This window comes from Rhipicephalus sanguineus, chromosome 6 (assembly GCF_013339695.2).
Source record: "Rhipicephalus sanguineus isolate Rsan-2018 chromosome 6, BIME_Rsan_1.4, whole genome shotgun sequence".
Lineage (NCBI taxonomy): Eukaryota > Metazoa > Arthropoda > Arachnida > Ixodida > Ixodidae > Rhipicephalus > Rhipicephalus sanguineus.
In genome coordinates, this window is record NC_051181.1 from 165,451,781 (window position 1) to 165,474,454 (window position 22,674).

General features: G+C 46.7%; 1 protein-coding gene across 2 annotated transcripts in view; it reads right to left on the reverse strand.

Annotated features, from left to right (window-relative positions):
• Positions 1 to 7,768: 7,768 nt before the first annotated feature.
• LOC119396995 (uncharacterized) overlaps positions 7,769 to 22,674 on the reverse strand; it is a 125,704-nt gene continuing 110,798 nt past the window's right edge. Inside the window, exons 33-34 of one of the 2 annotated variants that reach the window (XM_049417296.1) lie at positions 10,973 to 11,021; positions 7,769 to 8,972 (exon numbers count right to left, since the gene is read on the reverse strand). In XM_049417296.1, coding sequence (XP_049273253.1) covers positions 8,966 to 8,972; positions 10,973 to 11,021 — 56 coding nt within the window. In that variant the 3' untranslated portion in view covers positions 7,769 to 8,965. Of the gene's footprint in view, positions 8,973 to 10,847; positions 11,022 to 22,674 lie in introns of those variants that run through there. The other variant, XM_037664400.2, reaches the window with a different exon arrangement.

Here is a 22,674-nt window from a genome sequence, read left to right on the forward strand (position 1 = left end):
TCATAGACTACCTACTGTCTTACTAATTAACCGTTATTATTAAGCATCACACCACCGCGTTAAAGCGAATGCCAAAAGCGTGCCCCGATGTCAAGCTAATCTAGTAACGTTGGTAAAGCACAGCATCCACAAATTTACCAGTGACATGTCTCCCGTAAAATAACAAAAAGTTAATGCACTTGCACTTCTCCCTTGTGAACGTCCATGTGTACTTGGCACTCCCCTTGCACAGATGACGCAGTAGGAATGAAAGAAAAATATGTATAAGTCCTCCTCAATGAAACAGCTGTTCTCCAGAAAATAATGGTTCGTTTGAATTGCTAGTATACTATATTCACAGCAGTAGACAGGTTGGCTTGTTCACAATTCAGAATTTTACATACATAACACAGAAAGACGCGGACTATAGCAAATACGTACGAAACTGGAAAAACTCGGTCATATGTGCACTCCCTCGTCCACCTGCACATTATGTTGAAGTTCACTTATACAACAGGCACCTTCAATTATGCTACGATTAATGAAATATCACCCAACCTACATTACAACACAGTGATGACTTGTTGCCTAACTGCATGTCACCTATTTCTCTTCCACAATGTGTTCTAATGTGTAAATAATCTGTTCTACTTGTTTGGTAATAAATCACAGGCCGTTGCATTGAGCGAGCAGTGTTTCACCAATTTGTATTGCATGCAGAAGTTCATTTCTTCCATTTGCATGCACGACAAATAGTCATACCTCAACTGATACAAGAAACAGTGTTTGCACTATTTTATTGGAATCAAAACAGTAGTACTTCTCATGTCAGTGTAAGCATATGTATATTTCCATTTTTGTGCACAGAACCTGCACCCAATACTGAACACATGGAACAACATATAAAGTACAGCCCAAGCACTGTATATAATTGACAGCAGTAAAGCAACATGAAAGTAGTGTGTAAGACCTTCTCATAATGCATATTGATATGTGCACTTCACAGTGCCAGTATCTAAGCACAATCCAAAGAAATCGAATGCACAAGGAACTTGGTGTCAGCCTACACATGAAGGCAACTAAATTAGTACAATAAGGCTAGCTTTACTTTTGCAAAATATGCAACCATGCAGATAGGCATGTTCTAGTTTTTTATTGCATTAGTTTGCACTATGGCATCAAACCATGTTGCACATGATCATACAGTTGAGTTTCCTGCAAAAAAGTCTAAAATTGATTGTAGATCCATCCACTTACCACAATTTATAAAAGCATTCAGCAACGCCCACAAAATGACAACGCTGCCTTCATATATTGATGCTCATATTTGCTCACAGATATCTGAAAACTAACGTAAATTTCTGGATTATGCTTGGGAACTTGTCGGCGTTATCACATGACTACAATGTACCAATACTTCTATTATGCATAATTAGTACATGTATGTTTACAATATGTATATCTGTGCCAGCTAGTGCCATCTGCAACTTAAAGTTCTTCATCTTTAATTCCTCACTTCATGGCTTATGCATTAATTAAGCCCAGCATTATGGCTGCAAGGTCAACTTGAAATTAGGCAATCACGTGCCCAAATTAAAAATTTCCTATAAATAGTGGCTGATGGCTTGGCACATTGGATCCTAGGACTTGATATGCCGTGAGAGAGAGAGAGAGAAAAAACTTTATTTTTAAAATCAGTCAATTACGTCAGGCATTGCCCGTCGCCCCTAGCCGTCGGCCGGAATCCCTTGAGACACGGCAGCAGCAAGGGCTTGACTGATGAGGTCCCGCTGGACGTTGGGGTCTGGGTTGCGGAGCAGGGCCTCCCAGGATTCTAGTGTGTGGGAACCATCGTTCTGACTCGGACATGTCCACACCATGTGGACCAAATTCGCTGCCTCATCACAAAATTTGCACTGGGACCGGAAAACTTCTGGGTGCCACTTGCTGTAAAGTACGGGGTTTGGAAAAACCCCCGTCTGCAACTTTCGCCACATAACCTCGTCTTTCTTATTGAGCGATCTATCCGCACCTGGGTATATTTGCCGATTCAGCCTGTACTGTGTTACGATTTCATGATATGCGAGCATGTGCTCACTTCTTTTTTAAGTTCGGTAACTGGTGAGGTTCCGGGGGTCGACCGGTAAGTGAGACCTCGGGCGACCGAATGAGCCTCCTCGTTCCCTCTAAGTCCCTGGTGAGCTGGTGCGCAGACGAGCAGAATAATCTCTCTGGGTCTTCCTAACGTGTTTAATATACGGACGGCAGTCTCCGTCACCCTTCCCGATTCATAATTCCTCACGGCGTTTTTGGAATCGCTGATGACCACCCTGACCCCCTTTTGGCTGATGGCCAAGGCTATGGCCACTTCCTCGGCCTATACAGTCTCAACACCACTGACTGTGCAGCACGCCATCAGGGCGCCGTTATCCCTGACTGCCACTGCCGTGTGTGCCGCTTTGTTCTCATATTCCGCTGCGTCTGTATACAGGACGTCCTGTCGACCGGTGTACTTGGCTTGTAATGCCTCTGCCCTGGCTTTACGTCTGCCTTCGTGAAAGGCAGGGTTCATGTTTCTGGGTAGCGGATGTATCTTTATTCTGTCCCTGATCTGTCCCGGTATGTCTTTTGAGCGCACTTGCTCACGCTTAGGCTGTGAGGTTGAATAAAATTTGACAACGCACTTACAGAAGTTGTAAAGCAGTCAGGACTTAAGTGCATAGTTAAAGAAAGTGGGAAAACAAAACCACAACACACATAGAAATGAAGGGGACAGGATGATGTGGTACTAGCAACGGAAGTTTAACATGTGCTTGGCTTTTTTAGGCATGTTTTTACTCTTTCTGCGTCTGCGTGATTCTTTAATTTTGTAGTTCTTACATATTGTGTGTGTATACATTGTGGACTTGCATGAGCAAGGTGTTCTTGATGTTCCAATAAAAACGGCGAAAATGTCCAGGCTAGAAAAAAACGCGAAACACGCTCTCTGACGGGCTAAGTTTCGGGAGTTTCGTGTTTGCTCTGTGTAGTCTGCTGGCATTGCAGCCCGGGCGTGTTGTTCCGTTTGCGTGTGCGACAGATGGCGCGACGCGCGATGCCAATATGGCGCTACGCGTGGAATTCGCTGTGTTCTGGTCTATAAGACGGACAGTTGGGCTAGTTGGTATACAGCATGATAAAAGATGATTACAAGCGTCGTTGTTCTCTTTACGCTAGCAAACGTGTCTTATTATGTATATATACGGATTACCTAATCCTCTCCCCGTCATTGTACATCACTCTTTTTCCCCCGTTGCGTTTTCCCCGGTGCAGAGTAGCAGGCAGGGGCGTACTAGTTCAGGCCACGCTCTCTGCCTTTGACATATTTTCTCTTTCTCTTTCATTGGTAAATAATATTTTATTTGCTAAAGAGTAAAACAGAACGGCAACGCAACGCAAGCCCCACGTATGCACAGGCGACGCTCAACGAGCTTAAGGGAGAGGAGGTGAAGGCAGTAGCAGGGTAAGCAGGGTAGCAGCAGTAGACTGTGAGCCGGAGAGAAGCGGGCAAGTTCATTTCTGCCTCGATGGGGTGGAGCCCCCTCCTGCCCTAGGGTGCCTCGATGCGAGCGCCCTATCCTGCCCGGGCTTGAAGCATTGGGGATTGCTTGGAGTTGGACGCCGTACGTGACGGAAATCAGGGCGAGTTCAAATCCTTCTCTATGGGGTATGGCCGCCGCCAGCTCCGGGCTCGTTCTGCTAGCGCAGAAATAGAAATATGCGCTGTAGTGAAAGCAGTGAAAGAGAGGCGATATGCACGGCATCTGCGTCTCAGGATAGCGCGCCTCGCAGTCATGCGCTCCGGCCAAGGGGTGAGGCTGGGGGGCGGTAGTGGTGGGTGCCGTAATCGGTTAATCGAATAGTTTTAATCGATTAATCGAAATGCGGAAATCGATGATGATTAACCGATTAATTGTGGACATTTAATCGATTAATCGATTAATCATTCATCGATTTTACCATTCCTATTCCAGCGTGCTCGTTCGGACGAAAGAGAAAAAGCGCTTCAAGTGTGCGACAAACCCCTCTCGTACTTGACGGATTCAAAAAAAATTTTGCGCCAATCGATTCTTGAGGCCGACAGCTCGATCGGTCCTTCGACTATCAGTTGGAAAAAGTTCACGCCTTTAAATTACGACCTTTTTCGTGACACGGTTTCAAAGTCGACCTGACGCTTTACGAAGCATGTGCAAAAGTGCGTGCCGGGACAGATGGAGTGCTAGTCTAGATACTGTCAAATTCCGCCATCTTGTTAAATTTAGTAATGGCGGCATTTTAGGCCAATCAGAGAGACATTAGAAGCCCTCTGGGGCAATCAGAGTTGACCAATGGCGGTATTTGGCAACATGGCGGAATTTCAAGGGACACTAAAGGCAAATAACACTAAAGGCCTGCGCTGAAACCGCAGCACAGTCACAGCGAAAGCTGGAAGAGCGGCGTTTCTAGAGCCCGTTAAGCTCTCTTGGGGCTACAAGTACACTAGAAAGGTACCCACTACGCCATAAATCACAATTTTTGTGAAGTTGGGAAGCACCTACTAAGCCATTATTCGTCATTCTGCGGAGAAGCGAGGCACCAGCTACACGTCTGTAAGGCATTATGTGCACTTTGTTGACGCGACGACTGATGACGATGAAGAATTATGGCTCAGCCCTTTGTAATGGGTTGGAATCTTTAAACGGCCCACCAGTTATGTAATTTACATTGGGTGACGCCCGGTCGCTATTTCCCTCTCCCGTCATGCTGTATAACATACGTTGACGTGGGAGAGAGACGGGGGGGGGGGGGCGAAGAACTTTACTGAGACCCAGAGGAAGTGGATCATGCGCTTATGGGCTTCCTTGGCAACCAATAGAAGTGCACTTGCGAGGAACCCACTACGCTATAAATCATTGTAATTTTTTAGAAGTAGGGCAGCAGGCACTGTGCCATTTTTCGTCATTCTACGGAAAGCGTTGGTACCTGCTGAACCCATGTAAGGCATTATGCGCACTTTGTTGATGCTGTGCCTGATGACGATGAAGAATTATGGCAGAGTCCTTTGTAATGGGTTGGAAGCATTCAACAACCTACTCGTTGCGCAATTCGCATTGTGTGACGCCTGGTTACAGAATTCGCGTTGTGCGACGCTTGGTGCTTATTTTACTCTTCTACCACGCTATATTGCATATGCTAATGTGGTTCCTTCCCGACATCAAGCCTGTATAGGACCTTTTCGCAAAGCAGTTTCAAGCACCGGCATGGCTCAGAGGTTGAATACGGAGCTCCCACGCAGAGGGCCCAGGTTCGAACCTCGTTCCATCCTAGAATTTTTTTCTTATTTCGTTTTCTTTTTTCTTATTTCGAGCGATACTGGTTACGGACACCGGCGGCGGCGGCGGCGGACATCTACGACGCCAAAAACGGCCTGTGAAATGATCTCATAACAGCTTTCGCTGTAATTTATGTCAGAGTGAAAGCTCAATGTATGACAACGTCTAAAACGGCAATATTATCAACAGCAGTGCCCTACTTACCGAGAAATTAAGCTAAATGTATCACGATGAGCGCCACGAGCGTCACATTTTGGAAATGATCCCGATGACGTGAGAGAGTTCGACTACAATTAATCATTCGTAATCAAACTAGCTGCAATAAAAAAACGCCAGGCCTGCGCTGAAACCGCAGCACAGTCACAACGAAAGCTGTAAGAGCGGCGTTTCTAGATCCCGTTGTAAGCTCTCTTGGGGCTGCAATACAAGTACACTGGAAAGGTGCCCACTACGCCATAAATCACAATTTTTGTGAAGTTGGGAAGCACTTACTAAGCCATTGTTCGTCATTCTGCGGAGAAGCGAGGCACCAGCTACACGTCTGTATAAGGCATTATGTGCACTTTGTTGACGCGACGACTGATGACGATGAAGAATTATGGCTCAGCCCTTTGTAATGGGTTGGAAGCTTTAAACGGCCCACCAGTTATGTAATTTGCATTGGGTGACGTCCGCTCGCTATTTCCCTCTCCCGTCATGCTGTATAACATACGTTGACGTGGGAGAGAGACGGGGGTGGCGAAGAACTTTCTGAGACCCCGAGGAAATGGATCATGTCCTTATGGGCTTCCTTGGCAACCAATAAAAGTGCACTTGCGAGGAACCCACTACGCTCTAAATTATTGTAATTTTACTGAGACCCCGAGGAAATGGATCATGCGCCTATGGGCTTCCTTGGCAACCAAGACAAGTGCACTTGCGAGGAACCCACTACGCTATAAATCATTGTAAATTTTGAGAAGTAGGGCAGCAGGCACTGTGCCATTTTTCGTCATTCTACGGAGAGCCGTGGTACCTGCTAAACGCATGTAAGGCATTATGCGCACTTTGTTGATGCTGTGCCTGATGACGACGAAGAATTATGGCAGAGCCTTCTGTAATGGGTTGGAAGCATTCAACAACCTATTCGTTGCGTAATTCGCATTGTGTGACGCCTGGTTACAGAATATGCCTTGTGCGACGCTTGGCGCTTATTTTACTCTTCTACCACGCAATATTGCATATGCTGTGGTTCATTCCCGACATGAAGCCTGTATAGGCCCTTTTTGCAAAGCAGTTTCAAGCACCGGCATGGCTCAGCGGTTGAATACTGGGCTCCCACGCAGAGGGCCCATGTTCGAACCTCGTTCCATCCTGGAATTTTTTTTATTTCGTTTTTTTTTTTTTATTTCGAGCGATACTGGTTACGGACGCCGGCGGCAGCGGCGGCGGCGGCGGCGGACAACTACGGCGCCAAAAACGGCCGGTGAAATGATCTCATAACAGCTTTCGCTGTAAAAAGAACCTTCCGTGCATCAAGAGACGTAATAAAATGCTGCTTGTTCGTTTCCGTTTGACTCATGGAAAAAAGAACCTCTTTTATGTTGCCATGGGGAACGGCGCACGTGGTTCAAAGGTTCCGTTTTCGCCGAACTGCGCTTCGCCCGGCACCCTGCTTCGCTCACGCGGTCGCGTCTCAGTGGTAGTTTCGGTATCGCGTACTGCCGCGTGTGTTTTGCGCGCTCGTCAAAGTCGCTCTGACAGAAAGTTCGACAAAATGCCACATGCATGTGATGTTGCCGGATGTCCGAATGGCGCACGCCGCCAGTGCACGCCGCCGCGCAGTGAAGACGGGCAACGTTGGGCACGGCAGCAGTGACGTGAGAAAACACCGCTTTCAGGCGGGTGATTTGAAGCGCGCTAACGCGATGCGGACCACTAAAACGTGATTTTATTTCAAAATAAGCACTTCCTTGGCCCAAAATTAGCACTACGTTTCTGGACCGTTATTTCAACAATCAACGTCGACTTAATTTTTGCCTTTAGTGCCCCTTTAACAATGTCCAGGTTTGAGTAATCGCACTATCGAGCACTGCCGCCGTGCTCGGCTCTGCTGTTTGCTTTATCTGCTGACGGGGCGGCATTCTGGAGTGATTGCATTCGGGCATTCCATCACTTTCGCGCGATTTCGCTCGACTTGGCGCATGACAAAACACTGCTGCTGAGCGTATACCCTGGCCAACTTCGATGTGGGCTGTGCCAGGCCAAGGCTTGCGATGGGCTTAGTTGGTGAGTGTTGGTCCTAGAAGCAAGTCCGAGGCGTCGCTGCTCGAATTCTCGTCGCCTCCGCTTGTGTGAAAGGTGTGACGACCCGGAAGAAGAGAAAGGGTGCGGCTGGTTTCGGCTGTTCTTGTTGCTTGCTGATCCAAAATAACAAGAGTCTACCAGACATGCACCGTACAAGTATAAACACATGTTGCTTTATTGTTCTCACTGTTTGTGCAGTTTGTGAACGAGTAATGTATACACACTTGATACACGAATACGTTCCTTGGTGAAGACGCCGTTTTCGCTACGTCCGACTGTCGACTGAGAGCATATTCAAAGGTACCGCTGCAAAGCTTTATGCTACCTTTGAGATTTACTTATCTAGCAGATTGGTGATGGACCAGTGTTTATATAAACCGAACAATTTCTCCTCATATGGATGTCAAAGTTAAACTACTCTCTCTTATTTGCATAGAAGGTCACGTTAAATCTTAAAAAAAGAAACAATCTCCATCACAGCGAATACACCATGCAGTGTAGAACTTCGTTGAAGGCGGGATGACTGTCATGGTTCCACATGAAGTCAAGTAAATTCTTCATGCCTGCCTATTTTTTTCCTTTTATCGTTTAAACAGATCATCAGTAAAGGTAATATGCGCCATATAATGTTGAACACAAGCACATTGTAATGGAAATAGTCATTACAATACATCTTTACAATTCTGTACAGTACTGCTCCAGACACGTGTGTGGAACAGCATACTTAGTGCGTGAAACGTAGCCTACGCACAATTTACCGTCGTTTTTGTACAGCTCGCTCGAAGGTACAGCTTGTGGTACAAAGTGTTAAATACTTACACCACGCCCTACGTCAAGCAATCGCAAAAGTTTATCCGCATTGATTCGAGCGATTCCGCGCATAACGTTGCTACCATATATGGTTATGCGAACGCTAACGTTTCTGACTATTTGCATTTGACTACGGAATATTGACCGTTTAATTTATATTTTAGCCTTTTTTGTTGGCGTAACCTACCTCACAGTTCTCTCATTTGCTCAAACGCCTGCGCATAGAATAATTACGGTGTGCTATTTATATGGATATTGTCAAGTTTACATAACATGTGCTTGGCGTGCAAAATAAAAATCTTGGGTAACTTTAACAAACATAACTGTAAACAATACATGTATGCAAGTTTTTAACAATGTGTAGAAATCGGGAAAGAAAGAAACGGACAACAAGTGGCAGTTGACACAAGTGGCTGTGTCCTCACATCCATTACATACTCAACACTTCGCCTTAACTGCCGAAGCTGTCAAGGCACCTGAAGGACTGTCAGCGAACACTACAATCTCAGGAGATGTACAGCCGATCGCTTCACTGGGTTTTACTTTCTGAAACACAAACAATGTATTGGTAATGGTAAGTGATCGATCCTTGCCTTACCACATAAGAATCCACACACAATATTAACCAGGCCATGTAAAGATCAATGCTCTCCCCACACCATTCTTAAAGGGGATATGTTTGCAAAGACAATGAAACGTGCGCTGCTACAATCATGCCTATTGTTAAAGAAAGCACGAGATACCACGCGCACACGAGAAGTGACCGTTGCACAAGCCTGTCTTATTTGTAATCGGTATATTCGATGTTATGTTGTTTAATGCTATGTAATACATTGCGTGCATTTAATATGTACTAGGAATCTTTATATTATACTCTACACAATATCTTCATTTGGTAAGTTATTAAGATTTTTATCACCCAATGTAATCCACTGGCAAATTGCCTCTAGGATAAATTAGTAATAAATATATGTCGGCACTATATTGATACGACAGCGTCGACATGGCTGGTTTCACGCTGTCCTAACGACGCAAGCGCGCAATAATTGCGTCTTCGATGCACAGGGTTATCTAATTTGCTGGACTGTTATCACGTAGGTATTCGTGATACTTTATATGATGGAACACTGCAGATCATCATTCCTTTGCGGTTATGGACGCGTTAAAGTAACATCAGCTAAAATTAATAAAGCTGTCACATGAACGATGATTGAAACAGATCTCTATTGTGTATGTCTTTCCATGTTTTGACTGTCCGTTCAAAGTAAGCCAACGTTCTTTCCAACCAGAAGTGATAAATGCTCATCTAACTGCATCCCCTAATGCAGTTAAAACTCGATCTGACGAAACCCAATTTTACGAAGTTCCCGATCTTACGAAAAAATTTCCATTCCACTGCAGGCACCCATAGGGTTCAATGTTGCCATCAAACCAAATTAACGAAATTAACTTGGCCTCGAAACCCAATTTAACGAAGTTTTTCCTAAAATAAATCAGTGAACAAGCGGTGGTTTCATTCGAATTTTGACACAGACTGGTTTTCCTTCGATCTTGCGCTCTAACGCTATCGCGGTAAAAGTCACGACCCCAGGTTTATTTTGACCAGGCTGCACGCCGCGCCCATGCGCAGAACAACGGACTCAACAGTCGGTTGCGCTCTTTCGTACCAGATGGCGGCGGCGATAGTTTATAACCCCCGTCACAGGAACATTACGTTATTTCATGGCTTATGCGACAGATGGCACCGATCGTCTCCCCGTAACTGTCTCGCTCGGCCTGCTGACACAATCGCTGCAATCGTTCCCAGTCTTTGCATATTGTCAGCCTGTCATAGCTTCACGTGCCTGCATCGTCCTGGCGTGGGATGTCCGGACCGCCCTCGTGGTCTTTCCACACGCGCAGGCCGCGGTTGCTTTTGGGTGTCGCTACGTTACAATTTTATGTTTCGGAGGACCCAAAAATTATTTTCTCGATTTTACTAAGTTCTCTATTTAACGACTTCCCGATTTGCGCATGGTCATGAGTTTGTTAAATTGAGTTTCAACTGTATGCCTATTTCCGAATATTCAATTTGATTTCGTCTTCGGTAGAAGTACACAGACCGCATTCTGGCGAGCTGCAGCTTTACATACCGAGGACAACATTGGTTTCGTTGAGCACGCAGCAGCATTCAGTGGCTGGGCGACAGCCACGCCCATACTTCCAACAAAGACTGCATAGTTGAATAGGACCCTTTCATTGCACTGCAGCTGTATACGGAGAAAGGAACGGACAGTAGGAAACCGCGTTTGGAGAAGCCGACGCCGTATTCGTTATTTGAACCGAGTTGGCCTCAGCGATCGATCCTCCGAAAGGTTTCTCATTCGCAACCAAACTGTCTCTCTCGGGACGCCGCGAGATTTGGTCACAGTGGGCGTGCCAGAGATCACTCTTTCTTTTCACGGGGCGCCTTCATACAGAAGATGAGAAACAGCGTGTACAGGATGAACGCTGTCGATATGGCTATCAGCGCGTACATGAACAGGCTCAGTTCAGGGTGCCTGTACCGATTTTTTTTCAGCCACTCCAGGACCTCCTCTTCTTTCATCAGGTCACCTGCGTATGGAAGGAGTCTTCAGTGAATGTCTCGTATTGGCTTTCGGGTTAATAACAATGGCATGCGCGGCAAATACGTGTCAAAATTTGTAAGTTAGCACTTTTAAATAGGCATTGTGTGTGCCTTCTCACAAGTAATTTAATAGTTTCGAAACATTCTCCCAAGCTCATGTGCTGTGTACGCGGTCGAGTGCGATACAAATTATTTTTTAGCGCTGCACTTGTATCGCAATTACTTAGTACTTTTAAGCAAAACCTTTATGAGCTACAGATTTCGGTGGCGGCGGCGCAGTTCGCGAAACAACTGCGATTGTAAAAAAAAACAATGCGGGTATACACAAATGTGGCCCTCGAATGTGCGCTGGTCCCAAGCGTACTTGTATGCGCCATTTTTCAATAACTGACGCTCTCTCGGTCGTGGGTTTGTCGGCGATCAGCCGTTTCTGGTATGGGAATCCGATCTTTTATCGACGTCACTTGTTATTTCACGTTGACAGATTTCATTGTTGCCTTCAATTCTTGCGTTTTATTGTTTCACCTATGACCATCATTGTTGTTTGTAGCTACAAAAGTGTCGCGCTGCTAAGTAGTACGTGCCATGGGTGAAGGTCGAATTCCCGGCATAAAGGAAGGAAAAATGTTAGGGCTTAAAGTCAGGGGGGGGGGGCGCTCCCACCTCTCCGTATTTAAGGAGGGGCTCGCCCCCCCCCCCCCCCCCCCCGCAGTCCAACTGGCACTGCGGCACCAATTTGAGAAGTGCTGGAGTTGATTTTTTTATTGCGATAGCAATTATATGGATAGTCTCGGCTGGTTTTTGCCGTCGCCACCGTCATGCACCATATATGTATAAGTATGTATACTTATAAAAGTCCCAAAGAAAAATAATTCAGAAAAATACTTCCGGAGCGCGGAATCGAACCAGCGACCTCTCTCTGCAGCGCGTGGCGCTAACCACTACGCCACAAAGCGCGGATCCTTCAGGTAGCTAACGGCGAGCGTTATATACACACCCTTTACCGCTGGCAGGACTCACGGGCCATCACAGGCCGCTTTTCTTGCTATCGCATTCATTGCTTCGCCCTTCCGGCGAAACTGTGACTTCTTTTTTGCAGTAGTGTTTTTTGCGGATAAATTATACTCTGAAATCTTTGGAATAATGATTTAATTGCGATTATTTGATTGATGGGGCGTCCGCAGAACAGAAGCAAACAGGTATCGTCGAACTGCACAATGTGATTCACCGAGACACTGAACACCACGGGCAACGCCTCCTGAAACCATGAGTCACCACCCTGTTCGACAAAGCTTCTTGCCACGGCATACTGTTTCACGAGGCACCTGAGCGTGAAGCTACCTGCTCGTGAATCAGTAATGGTTCACCTTATTCTCTTTAGTTTAGCACTCAATTTTCATTCTTTCAGTTGGGCATTACAAGTCTGCTGCAATGCCCAAGACGCATGTAGTTGGCCTACTTTTTAAGGCAAGTAGTAGTGAAATAAAAAAAAAAACGGCAGATCCCACGCACTGTGGGAAGGAAGGAAAGAAACAACTGAAATCAAAAGTGAACTGTGGATAGCGCGCCCACGTTCTATCCACGTTCTATCCACGCACTGTGGGAATCGATGTAATGCGAAGCAGCCAGCAAAGAGCTGCATACATCGCATTGTTTGTCTTTGAGCCAAATGAAATCATTCATGCCATGGCATCTAGTCCACCATATATCGCATGTTTGCCATGCACGCATGCATGCACAATCTAGTATACACCATGCCAATGAAACACATATTGTGGTATATACAATGCATGACCTGTCGCTTATGTTCATCACGCACTCGTGTCATGCCATACCAATTTTGGTATATATCCAGTTAACAAAACGGCCGGAAGCACACCATGACAGTGGTATGTAAATCATACCGTACATGACATGCATAACATGATTCGCATGTTAAGACCTCTCATTTATGTTCGTCATATAGTCACATCGCGCAATATCAATTTTGGTGTATATCAAACCAGCGAAATGGCCGCGAGTGCACCACGAGTATAGCATGTAAATCATGTCATACATGACATGCATGTCATGATTTTCATGCTAACACCTTTCATTTACGTTTGTCATACAGTCGCTTCGCGCAATACCAATTTCGGTGTATATCAAGCTAGCGAAACGGCCGCGAATGCACCATGAGCGCGGCATGTAAATCATGACATACATAACATCATGTCACGTTTTTCATGTTACCACCTGTTATTCATGTTCGTCATACAGTCGCGTCGCGCAATACCAATTTTGGTATATACCAAGCTAGGAAAACGGCCGCGAATGTATCATGAGTGTGGCTTGCAAATCATGTCGTACATGACCTGCATGTCATGTTTCCATGTTACCACCTCTCATTTACGTTCGTCATGCAGTCGCGTCGCGCAATACCAGTTTTGGTGTATATCATGCAAGCGAAACGGCCACGAATGCGCCATGACCATGACATGTAAATCATGTCGTACATGTCATGCATGTCATGATTGTCATGTTACGATGTCTCATTTACGTTCGTCATACAGTCGCTGCGCGCAATACCAATTTTCTTGTACATCAAGCTAGCGAAGCGGCCGCGAATGCATCGTGAGCGTGGCATGTAAATCATGACATACATGGCATGCATATCATGGTTTTAATCTTACCAACTGTTATTCATGTTCTTCATACAGTCACTTCGCGCAATACCAATTTTGGTGTATATCGATCTACTGAAACGGCCGCTAGCGCACCATGAGCGTGGCATGTAAATCAGGTTGTACATGACTTGCATGTCATGATATTCATGTTACCACATCTCCCTTACGTTCGTCATACGGTCGTGTCGCGCAATACCAATTTTGGTGTATATCATGCAAGCGAAACGGCGGCAAATGCACCATGAGCGTGGCATGTAAATCATGACATACATGTCATGGATGTCATGGTTTTCATGCTACCACCTGTTATTCATGTTCTTCATACAGTCACATAGCACAATACCAATTTTGGTGTATATCAATCTAGCGAAACGACCGCGAGTGCGCCATGAGCGTGGCATGTAAATCATGTCATACATGACATGCATGTCGTGAATTTCATGTTACCACGTGTCAGTTATGTTCGTCATACAGAAATGTCTCGTCATACCAGTTTTCGTATATAACCCTTCATTTAAACGGCCGCGAGCGCCTGAGACCATGTCATGTAAATCATGCTGCACATGACATGCGCGTCATGATTTGCATGTTGGGGTCAGTCATTATGTTCGTCATGAATTCTTGTCACGCCGTACCAATTTTGGTGTATATGAAATTAACGGAACGGCCGCAAGAGCCTAAGGTCGTGGAATGTAAATCATGCTGTTCATGACATGCGTGTCATGATTTTCATGATATGACCTGTCATTTATGTTCGTAATAAGGCCATGTTATGACACACCAATTTTGGTATACATCCGATTAACGAAACGGCCAGGAGAGCACAAAGTCGTAGGCGGATAGATAGATAGATAGATAGATAGATAGATAGATAGATAGATAGATAGATAGATAGATAGATAGATAGATAGATAGATAGATAGATAGATAGATAGATAGATAGATAGATAGATAGATACGCTCAAAGTCGCAGAAGTTCGCTAAGAAATGCTTCGCATTTAAAAAAATCCACAGCATATCCACGGGGTGAATGATGATGAGTGGGGCGAAGCTCCGGAGGAAATCATCCGTAAACCGTGAATACTCTCAGTAATTCGCCCAGTATATGATCAAGAAAACACGTGAGAAACACCGTGTATATATTAAACATCAAACTTTTATTGTACTGTTGGTTTACGTGGTCCCTTCATTACAACGGTCCCCCTAGCGTACGTCGCCGCACTAAATCGAACGATTGTCTTCCACCAATGACACGCGCCATATGTGAATCTTCCGTGAATTCTGCCCAGTACATCATCAACGACGTGAGATCGCGCGCGTTTATACTAAAGGGTCGATGAGAGTCATGGCGACTTGCAGCTCACTTTAATTTTACATGTACGCTGTGAATTTTTATTGTTTAATCACGCACAGGAGACATCTCACACAGGCACTACCTTGGAGGTCAAAGTCCAGTGCCTATATATACGGGGTGGTCAGTGAACGGCTGTGCAGCGGGAGCAGTCGGTTTTTTCAATCAAGAAACTCGCTAGCAGACGCTGCCTGCGTCGGCCTCGCGAAGCGAGAGAGAGGGGGAGGTCTAGAGCACGCATCTGCAACGCAGCGAGCGCGGAGCGTCGGCGTCGCGAGGCGACAGAGGGGGAAGGGACTAGAGCACGCATCTGCAACGCAGCGAGCGCCTCCGCGCCATCTAGGGATCTTTCTGAGAACTAGAGGTGGCTACGACAGCGCAATCTAGTGAACACTCCAAGAACTAGAGGTGGCTACCTACTACTACTACTACTCCTACATACTACAGAGGAGGGACAGATCCACACCCAAAGAAGCTTCGCCCCTAAAAAATGGTTGATCCCTCCGTCATAGAAATCGGTATAACACGAAAGTAAAACGTGTCCTTACAGAAGTCGTTGAATGTTTAATGTACGTTGATATAAGGGAGCTTGCACAATGTCTATTGGTGTTTGGCAGCTATATCACCGTTTAAAGGGGTCTGCGACGCAAATTAGGCATGTTGTTTTCAACGCTTGTTCTGGTACTATGGAATGCGCCGACATCGTTGCGCAAGTGGCAACGCCGAAAACGAAGCTGGTATCATTTTATTTCACCAGATAAACTACCTTGATTTCGGACTACAGCGACACACATAGGCTATTTTTGTTATGGGAAGTGACGTTTCGTCATGTGGCAGTGACGACAAAGGCCGTGCGTTTTGATTGGCTTGACGCGACAAGTACCATGTAATATTCATATGGTGGTAGCTAGGCCATATTACTGAGCCCTAAAAAGAATAAAACCTCTTTTTATGCTTTCTCAGAAACAGATCATTTCTGTTTCTAACATGTATTTTTAAAACGTCGGCCACGACGACTCTAGGTGCGCTGTGGAACTGGTGGGAATGGTAATCAAAAGATACTCTTCCGCGTTTTGCCTTTTGCAGCCTCTGGCGACATCGGCCACACCGGCACCTGCGAAACACACAACGCTCAGTTCGGCACAATGCTGACAGCGAAAAAATTACACATCATCTCACCCTACGGGCAACCATGGTGGGATGCGAAATCATCGCGGGGGTGCGCATCGAGCTTCCGTTTCTCTTATGTGACTTTTGAGACGGTGGTTGTCGAGGCGTTTGAATTACCGCTTGCCGACGCTGACGTTTACGTTCGGCTTTCGGAGCCTTCCTCTGCTCCGCGGCGGTGGCGCTGCTGCTGCAACTAGCGCCGACGTTGACGTTGTTCATGGCGTTTCGCACACTGTTGCACAGAGAGAGAATGACGGAAGCACAGCGAACACGCGTTTTCGCAGCCTCGCAGCTTCGAGATTCGCTTGCCGGCGTTGCCGTTTACTTTCAGCTTTGCGAGCGTCCATAGCGCCGTTGCGAAGAAGAGTGCAGCGCTTGCTGGCGTTGCCGTTTACGAGCGTCCATAGCGCCGTTGCGAAGGAGAGTGCAACGCCTGCCGGCGTTGCCGTTTACGTTCAGCTTCGCGAGCGTCCATAGCGCCGTTGCGAAGGAGAGTGCAACGCTTGCCGGCATTGCCGTTTACAGTCAGCTTCGCGAGCGTCCATAGCGCCGTTGCGAAGGAGAGTGCAACGCTTGCCGGCATTGCCGTTTACGAGTGTCCATAGCGCCGTTGCGAACGAGAGTGAAACGCTTGCCGGCGTTGACGTTTACGTTCAGCTTCGCGAGCGTCCATAGCGCCGTTGCGAAGGAGAGTGCAACGCTTGCCGGCATTGCCGTTTACGAGTGTCCATAGCGCCGTTGCGAACGAGAGTGAAACGCTTGCCGGCGTTGACGTTTACGTTCAGCTTCGCGAGCGTCCATAGCGCCGTTGCGAAGGAGAGTGCAACGCTTGCCGGCATTGCCGTTTACGAGTGTCCATAGCGCCGTTGCGAACGAGAGTGAAACGCTTGCCGGCGTTGACGTTTACGTTCAGCTTCGCGAGCGTCCATAGCGCCGTTGCGAAGGAGAGTGCAACGCTTGCCGGCGTTGCCGTTTACGTTCAGCTTCGCGAGCGTCCATAGCGCCGTTGCGAGGGAGAGTGCAACGGGAGCGAGCGAGCGCCGCATTATTACGAGCGCACAGCTGTGGCGGAGAGAGAGAAACGGGAGAGGAGAAACGAAACGGAGGCAGCGCTCACGCCACCTCCTCCCGCCTCCTCGCGCTCACGCGAGGTAATGGGGGAGAGTTGGCACATGCGCAGTATGGGCGCGGACGCCGCAGAACGGACACTGCCCCGAGCATAAGATGCTTTCGCATCTAAAAGAAAAATTCTAAACTGCTACCAACCGACGTCCTCCGCGTTATCGGGCGGTAGCATTTCGTCCGGGCCCTCGGAGCCATCCTCGCATTGCGCGTGGCTCAGCGACGCACTTTCAATTTGCAATGGCGCGTCCGGATACGGCACTACATGCAGGGCATTGTTAAGTCTCAAGTGCTCGCGCTCAAGGTTTGTGAGATCATCCAGACTCATTGTGTTCCCTACCCGTCAAACCATGTGACCGTCGGCTAGGCGACGTACGCGGTTCTTTGTAGCCCCGGTTGCGACGCCGTTAGAAAGAGCGGTGGCAAGGCACTGTGTGAAGGTCATCAGGAGGCAAGAATTCCGGTATGTCTCCATAAGAGGCGTGCGGTGATTGGAAACGGCCTTTGGTGTCAGCTGGAGAGTGAAATGCGAAAGGGAACGTTCCTTGTCGTCGTCTGCTCGAGTTTGGAACTTTGAAGACTAATAACATCAGTTTTCGTGCACCAATTTTTGTGATTCTTTTTGCGTTCGTCTCGGCATTCATTACTGCACGCATTCCAGCGCTAAGTAAGGCAGTCGCAAAAACGTCGCAGGGCCACTTTAACGTGGATGCACCCAAGTTGACGCTTGGTGGCACATCTCCATCCCGACGACTAACGTCCATGATCAACGATTAGACAAATCTTTGTGGTAGCTGTAGTGGTTAACGGTGAGAGCGTAATCAGAGAAAGCGGTGTGACAGCCAGAAGCGCCTCGGTACAGTGTTGCGTCGGCTAAGGTCGCCGTTCCGCGGCATGCTAAAAAGTAAACAGAACACCACGGCCGGACTAGAGGGAAACGCAACGCGCGTCATGTCTCCCCTCTAGCGCGGCCGCGATATTTCTCGGGGCGAGCGTAGGCGGGGAACGCGGTGCAGGCGCGCGTCGCAGAGCTATTTTTAATATGGATGGATGCTATGAGCGAGGCCGAGGCTTGGGCTAAAGTTACCGCCTCGCGGTGTGTTAATAAGGCATTGACAAAATTGCACTTCTCCTATTGGAAACGCGCCGAATGGAACAGACGCGTAGCAACTACGCGTTGCAGGAGCTAATCGCGAAGGCCACGGTCGTGATGCATTACTTCACTTTACCGCTCACAGACGGCGACACCACCCCGCCGACCAAGAGCACTGTGAGAGGAAAGTGTGAGATATAAAAGGCGCGTTTGCAAAGGCTGCAGAGTGTGTGATGGTGGCACAGTGAATGGCATGCGGACCGAGATGCCCCGTTTTTCATTTTCTTTTCTATCTGATCATGAGCAGTTTTTAGACGTAATTTCCGTGACAGAAATACGTCACTGAAGTCTTGGTCGACCCCGGCATAAAACATTTTCGTGTTAATAAAGTAATGTCGTGCCTGAGGTTCTCCATCCATCGAGCCAACTAATGTTATTTACTTTGAGGGGACAGATCTTTAAGCATTTAAATACCGAGTTATTTTTGAAAAATTGTTCCCTAAATAATTTAACTAAATGCTTGATTGGGTTGACACGGTGAAGAAAAGCCCGAAAGAAATACATTTGGAATAATATATTCATTTAATATATGTATTTATTTAATATAAACATTCGTTCAGTTCTAGAGACAGTTGGCTTCACTGCACTGTGTTCATTGCAATCACCACTCTTAACGCTTAATCTACAGCACGCACACACACACACACACACACACACACACACACACACACACACACACACACACACACACACATATATACTATATATATATATATGTATATATATATATATATATATATATATATATATATATATATATATATATGTATATATATATATATATATCATATGTGCGTGTGTGTGTGTACACACACAGAGTGGAATCTCGTTGATACGATTCTGCATAATACGTTTTTTGTTTTTATTCTCGGACAACATTCCTTGGAAATAATGCATTTTGATGCGTTTAATACGATCAAATTTTTGCCAAAAATTGGGTAATAGGACCGCGAAAGTGGATCTTGACCGATATATCTAGAAATCCTGCGTTTATTCATCGGTACGCTAGCTCAAACCACGTTCCAACAGTAGACGATCTGCGCATTGCGGAGCCGCTGCGGATACATACACACACGCTTGTTGTCGCCGTATGGTACCCCCCCCCCCCTTTCACTGAAGAGAGACTTTAAGCACTAGTTAGGAGGAAGCATCGCGCAATGTGGGCCAAGTCAGGAGACACACTCCCTTTGCCCCCTTCGTGGGCATTTTGTGAAAATGCCCAAATAAAATGAAATGAAATGTAATAGAAAGAAATAAATATAGTAGGTCAGGAACGCACACTCCAAACTTCTCATGCCCCCCTTCTCACGATAGGGCCAGAACTCCTTTCTTATTGTTGGTCGTATATAGTGCCGACACAATCTCGTGTAATCGTGTGTTTGGAATCTAAACACGACACGAGTTCAAAGAAGATGGATGCTTGACGAGAGGACAAAAAAGATCCTTGAACAGCAAAGCAACAACTAAGCAAGACACGTCCACTTGTCAAAACGTTGGTTCCAGCGACGTTCCATGTTCAAGGATTTATTTAGTCTCTTGGAGTGTGATTGTTGTTGAGGTTGAAGAGAAACAAGGGCCTCTAGGTTGAGGACCGGACAGCTTGCCTCTTTTCCTCCTGAGGCGGGAGAGGACAGTCGCCGACAGTCTGCTCACGTCGATTAACCACGTCAGTTATGTCGTTGAAACACTGCGCGTTATTTCGTATATTTTTCACATAAGCATTATAGAAAAATTCGGCAGATCCCACGCGTTGTGGGAATCAGTTTCATGTGAAGCAGTCAGCGAGTGCTTCTATGCTGTATTTTATGGCTTTGAGCCAAGCGTTGCGAGGTGGATGGACGCGTTTTTGTAAGTGTCGCAGGTGTGTGCACATCGTGGGCTTACCAGGCACGTCGACAACTGTGGCGTTGGGAGGGTAACTTATGGTGCGAAGTAACGTCAGCCCTCACGTTAGAGTACATACGTCAGTATTATCGAAACTAAGTACACTTTATGGTGCAATGATGTGAATATCATACGTAACTTTCGTTAATGTATTCCTCCGGAGTCGAGCAATGCTTCAATATAGCTTGCTGAATCACGGGAATACAAATGTAATGTTTATTAGACTGCTAGAAAGCGGAGCCAACACTGGAATCACAGACATTAATCTGATATGACGCCTGTTTCGAAGGAGTACAGATGTTGTGTTTATTGCTTTCTTGTAAAATTAGATAGCCAGCACCACAACCACAATTGACGTTGCACCGTCATTACGCCGGCATAGGCTGTTTTTCCAAACCAGTTTATAGGCTCCCCAAGCATCGCTTAGTGGCGCTGCTGCTCTTGACAGACAGCGCCATCTCTGGCATAAAAATACAAACTGGGTGCCAGCAACGCGCGTTTTCCCTTCTCTCCACCGCATTGCTGCTCACTTCTGTGCACGTGCAGAGCTCTCGCGGTGCACTTGCGGCGCCTCACAATGTACCGCTTGCAGTGCGGCTTCAAAAAGATCTTCAAGCTTGACTGGCACTTCCGAAAAGCGAACTTGATAAAAGGAGAAAGGCTCGTCAGTCACGTTTACGGCGAAGAGCAGACGATTGACGACAACGACGCCCGACTCAAAGCGAAATGCATTTCCCAAGTCGCGATTACACAGTTAGGACGTATACCTCGAGGTAAGTCTCATTCTGTCATGTTAAAGATGCGTAATGGCCCACGTGGACTCCAAAATGAAGCCGCGCACGCTATCGATGTTCTGCGGTGCGGACTACGAATCATATGACTGTTGTTTTGATATGGCATGCTTGCAGTAGCAGCCGTGCACTTTCGTGAACAAACGTTTGCGGCGTGCGAAAAAAAGAAATTATGCGGCCATGGCACTGTTTCCTGAGAAGGTTAGACTCAAGTCCTCCGTGCCGCTGGAGTATCACCCGCCGATTAAGACGCGAGGCAGCTAGCTGAGCTTTAATCACTGTGAAGCAAGATGAACTGCTCGCCTCGTTTTACAGCGAAAGCTGTTATGAGATCATTTCAACGGCCGTTTTTGGTGGCGTAGTTGTCCGCCGCCGCCGCCGCCGCCGGTGTCCGTAACCACTATCGCTCGAAATAAGAAAAAAAAGCGAAATAAGAAAAAATTTCCAGGATGGAACGGGGTTCGAACCTGGGCCCTCTGCGTGGGAGCCCAGTGTTGTACCTCAGAGCCATGCCGGTGCTTGGAGCTGCCTTGCAAAACGAAGCTATACAGGCTTCATGTCCAGAAGGAACCACATTAACATATGTAATTTAGTGTGGTAGAAGAGTGAAATAAAAAACCACGCACCACACAACGCGAATTTTGTAACCAGGCGTCACACAATGCGAATTGCGCAACGAGTGGGCTGTTGGATGCTTCCAACCCACTACAAGGGGCTCTGCAATAATTCTTCATCGTCATCAGGCACAACACCAACAAAGTGCGCATAATGCCTTACATGTTTTTAGCGGGTACCACGGCTCTCCGTTGAATGACGAAAAATGGCATAGTGGCTGCTTCCCCACTTCACAGAAATTATTATTTATATCGTAGTGGGTTCCTCGCAAGTGCACTTGCATTGGTTGCCAAGGAAGCCCATGAGCCCATCATCCATTTCCTCAGGGTCTCAATAAAGTTCTTCCCCCCTCTCTCTGTCTCTCTTTCTTACGTCAATGTATGTTATATTGCATGGTGGGAGAGTTAAATAGCGACCGGGCATCACCCAATGCGAATTACGTAACTGGTGAGCCGTTTAAAGCTTCCAACCCATTACAAAGTGCTGAGCCACCATTCTTCATCGTCATCAGTCGTCGCGTCAACAAAGTGCACATAATGCCTTATACAGACGTGTAGCTGGTGCCTCGCTTCTCCGCAGAATGACGAATAATGGCTTAGTAGGTGCTTCCCAATTTCACAAATATTGTGATTTATGGCGTAGTAGGTACCTTGCTAGTGTACTTGTATTAGTATCCCCAAGAGAGTTTACAACGGGCTCTAGAAATGCCGCTCTTCCAGCTTTCGCTGTGACTGTGCTGCGCGTAGGCCTGGCATTCTTTTCGGCTCTCGCGTCATGCTTGCACTCTCTTTTTATGCGGATATCGACTCGTAGGAAACCTGCAGGACGATGTCAAAGCTTGCCGAAAATGCACAGACGTCCGTTCCGGCGTTATAAAGCAGCCTTCCC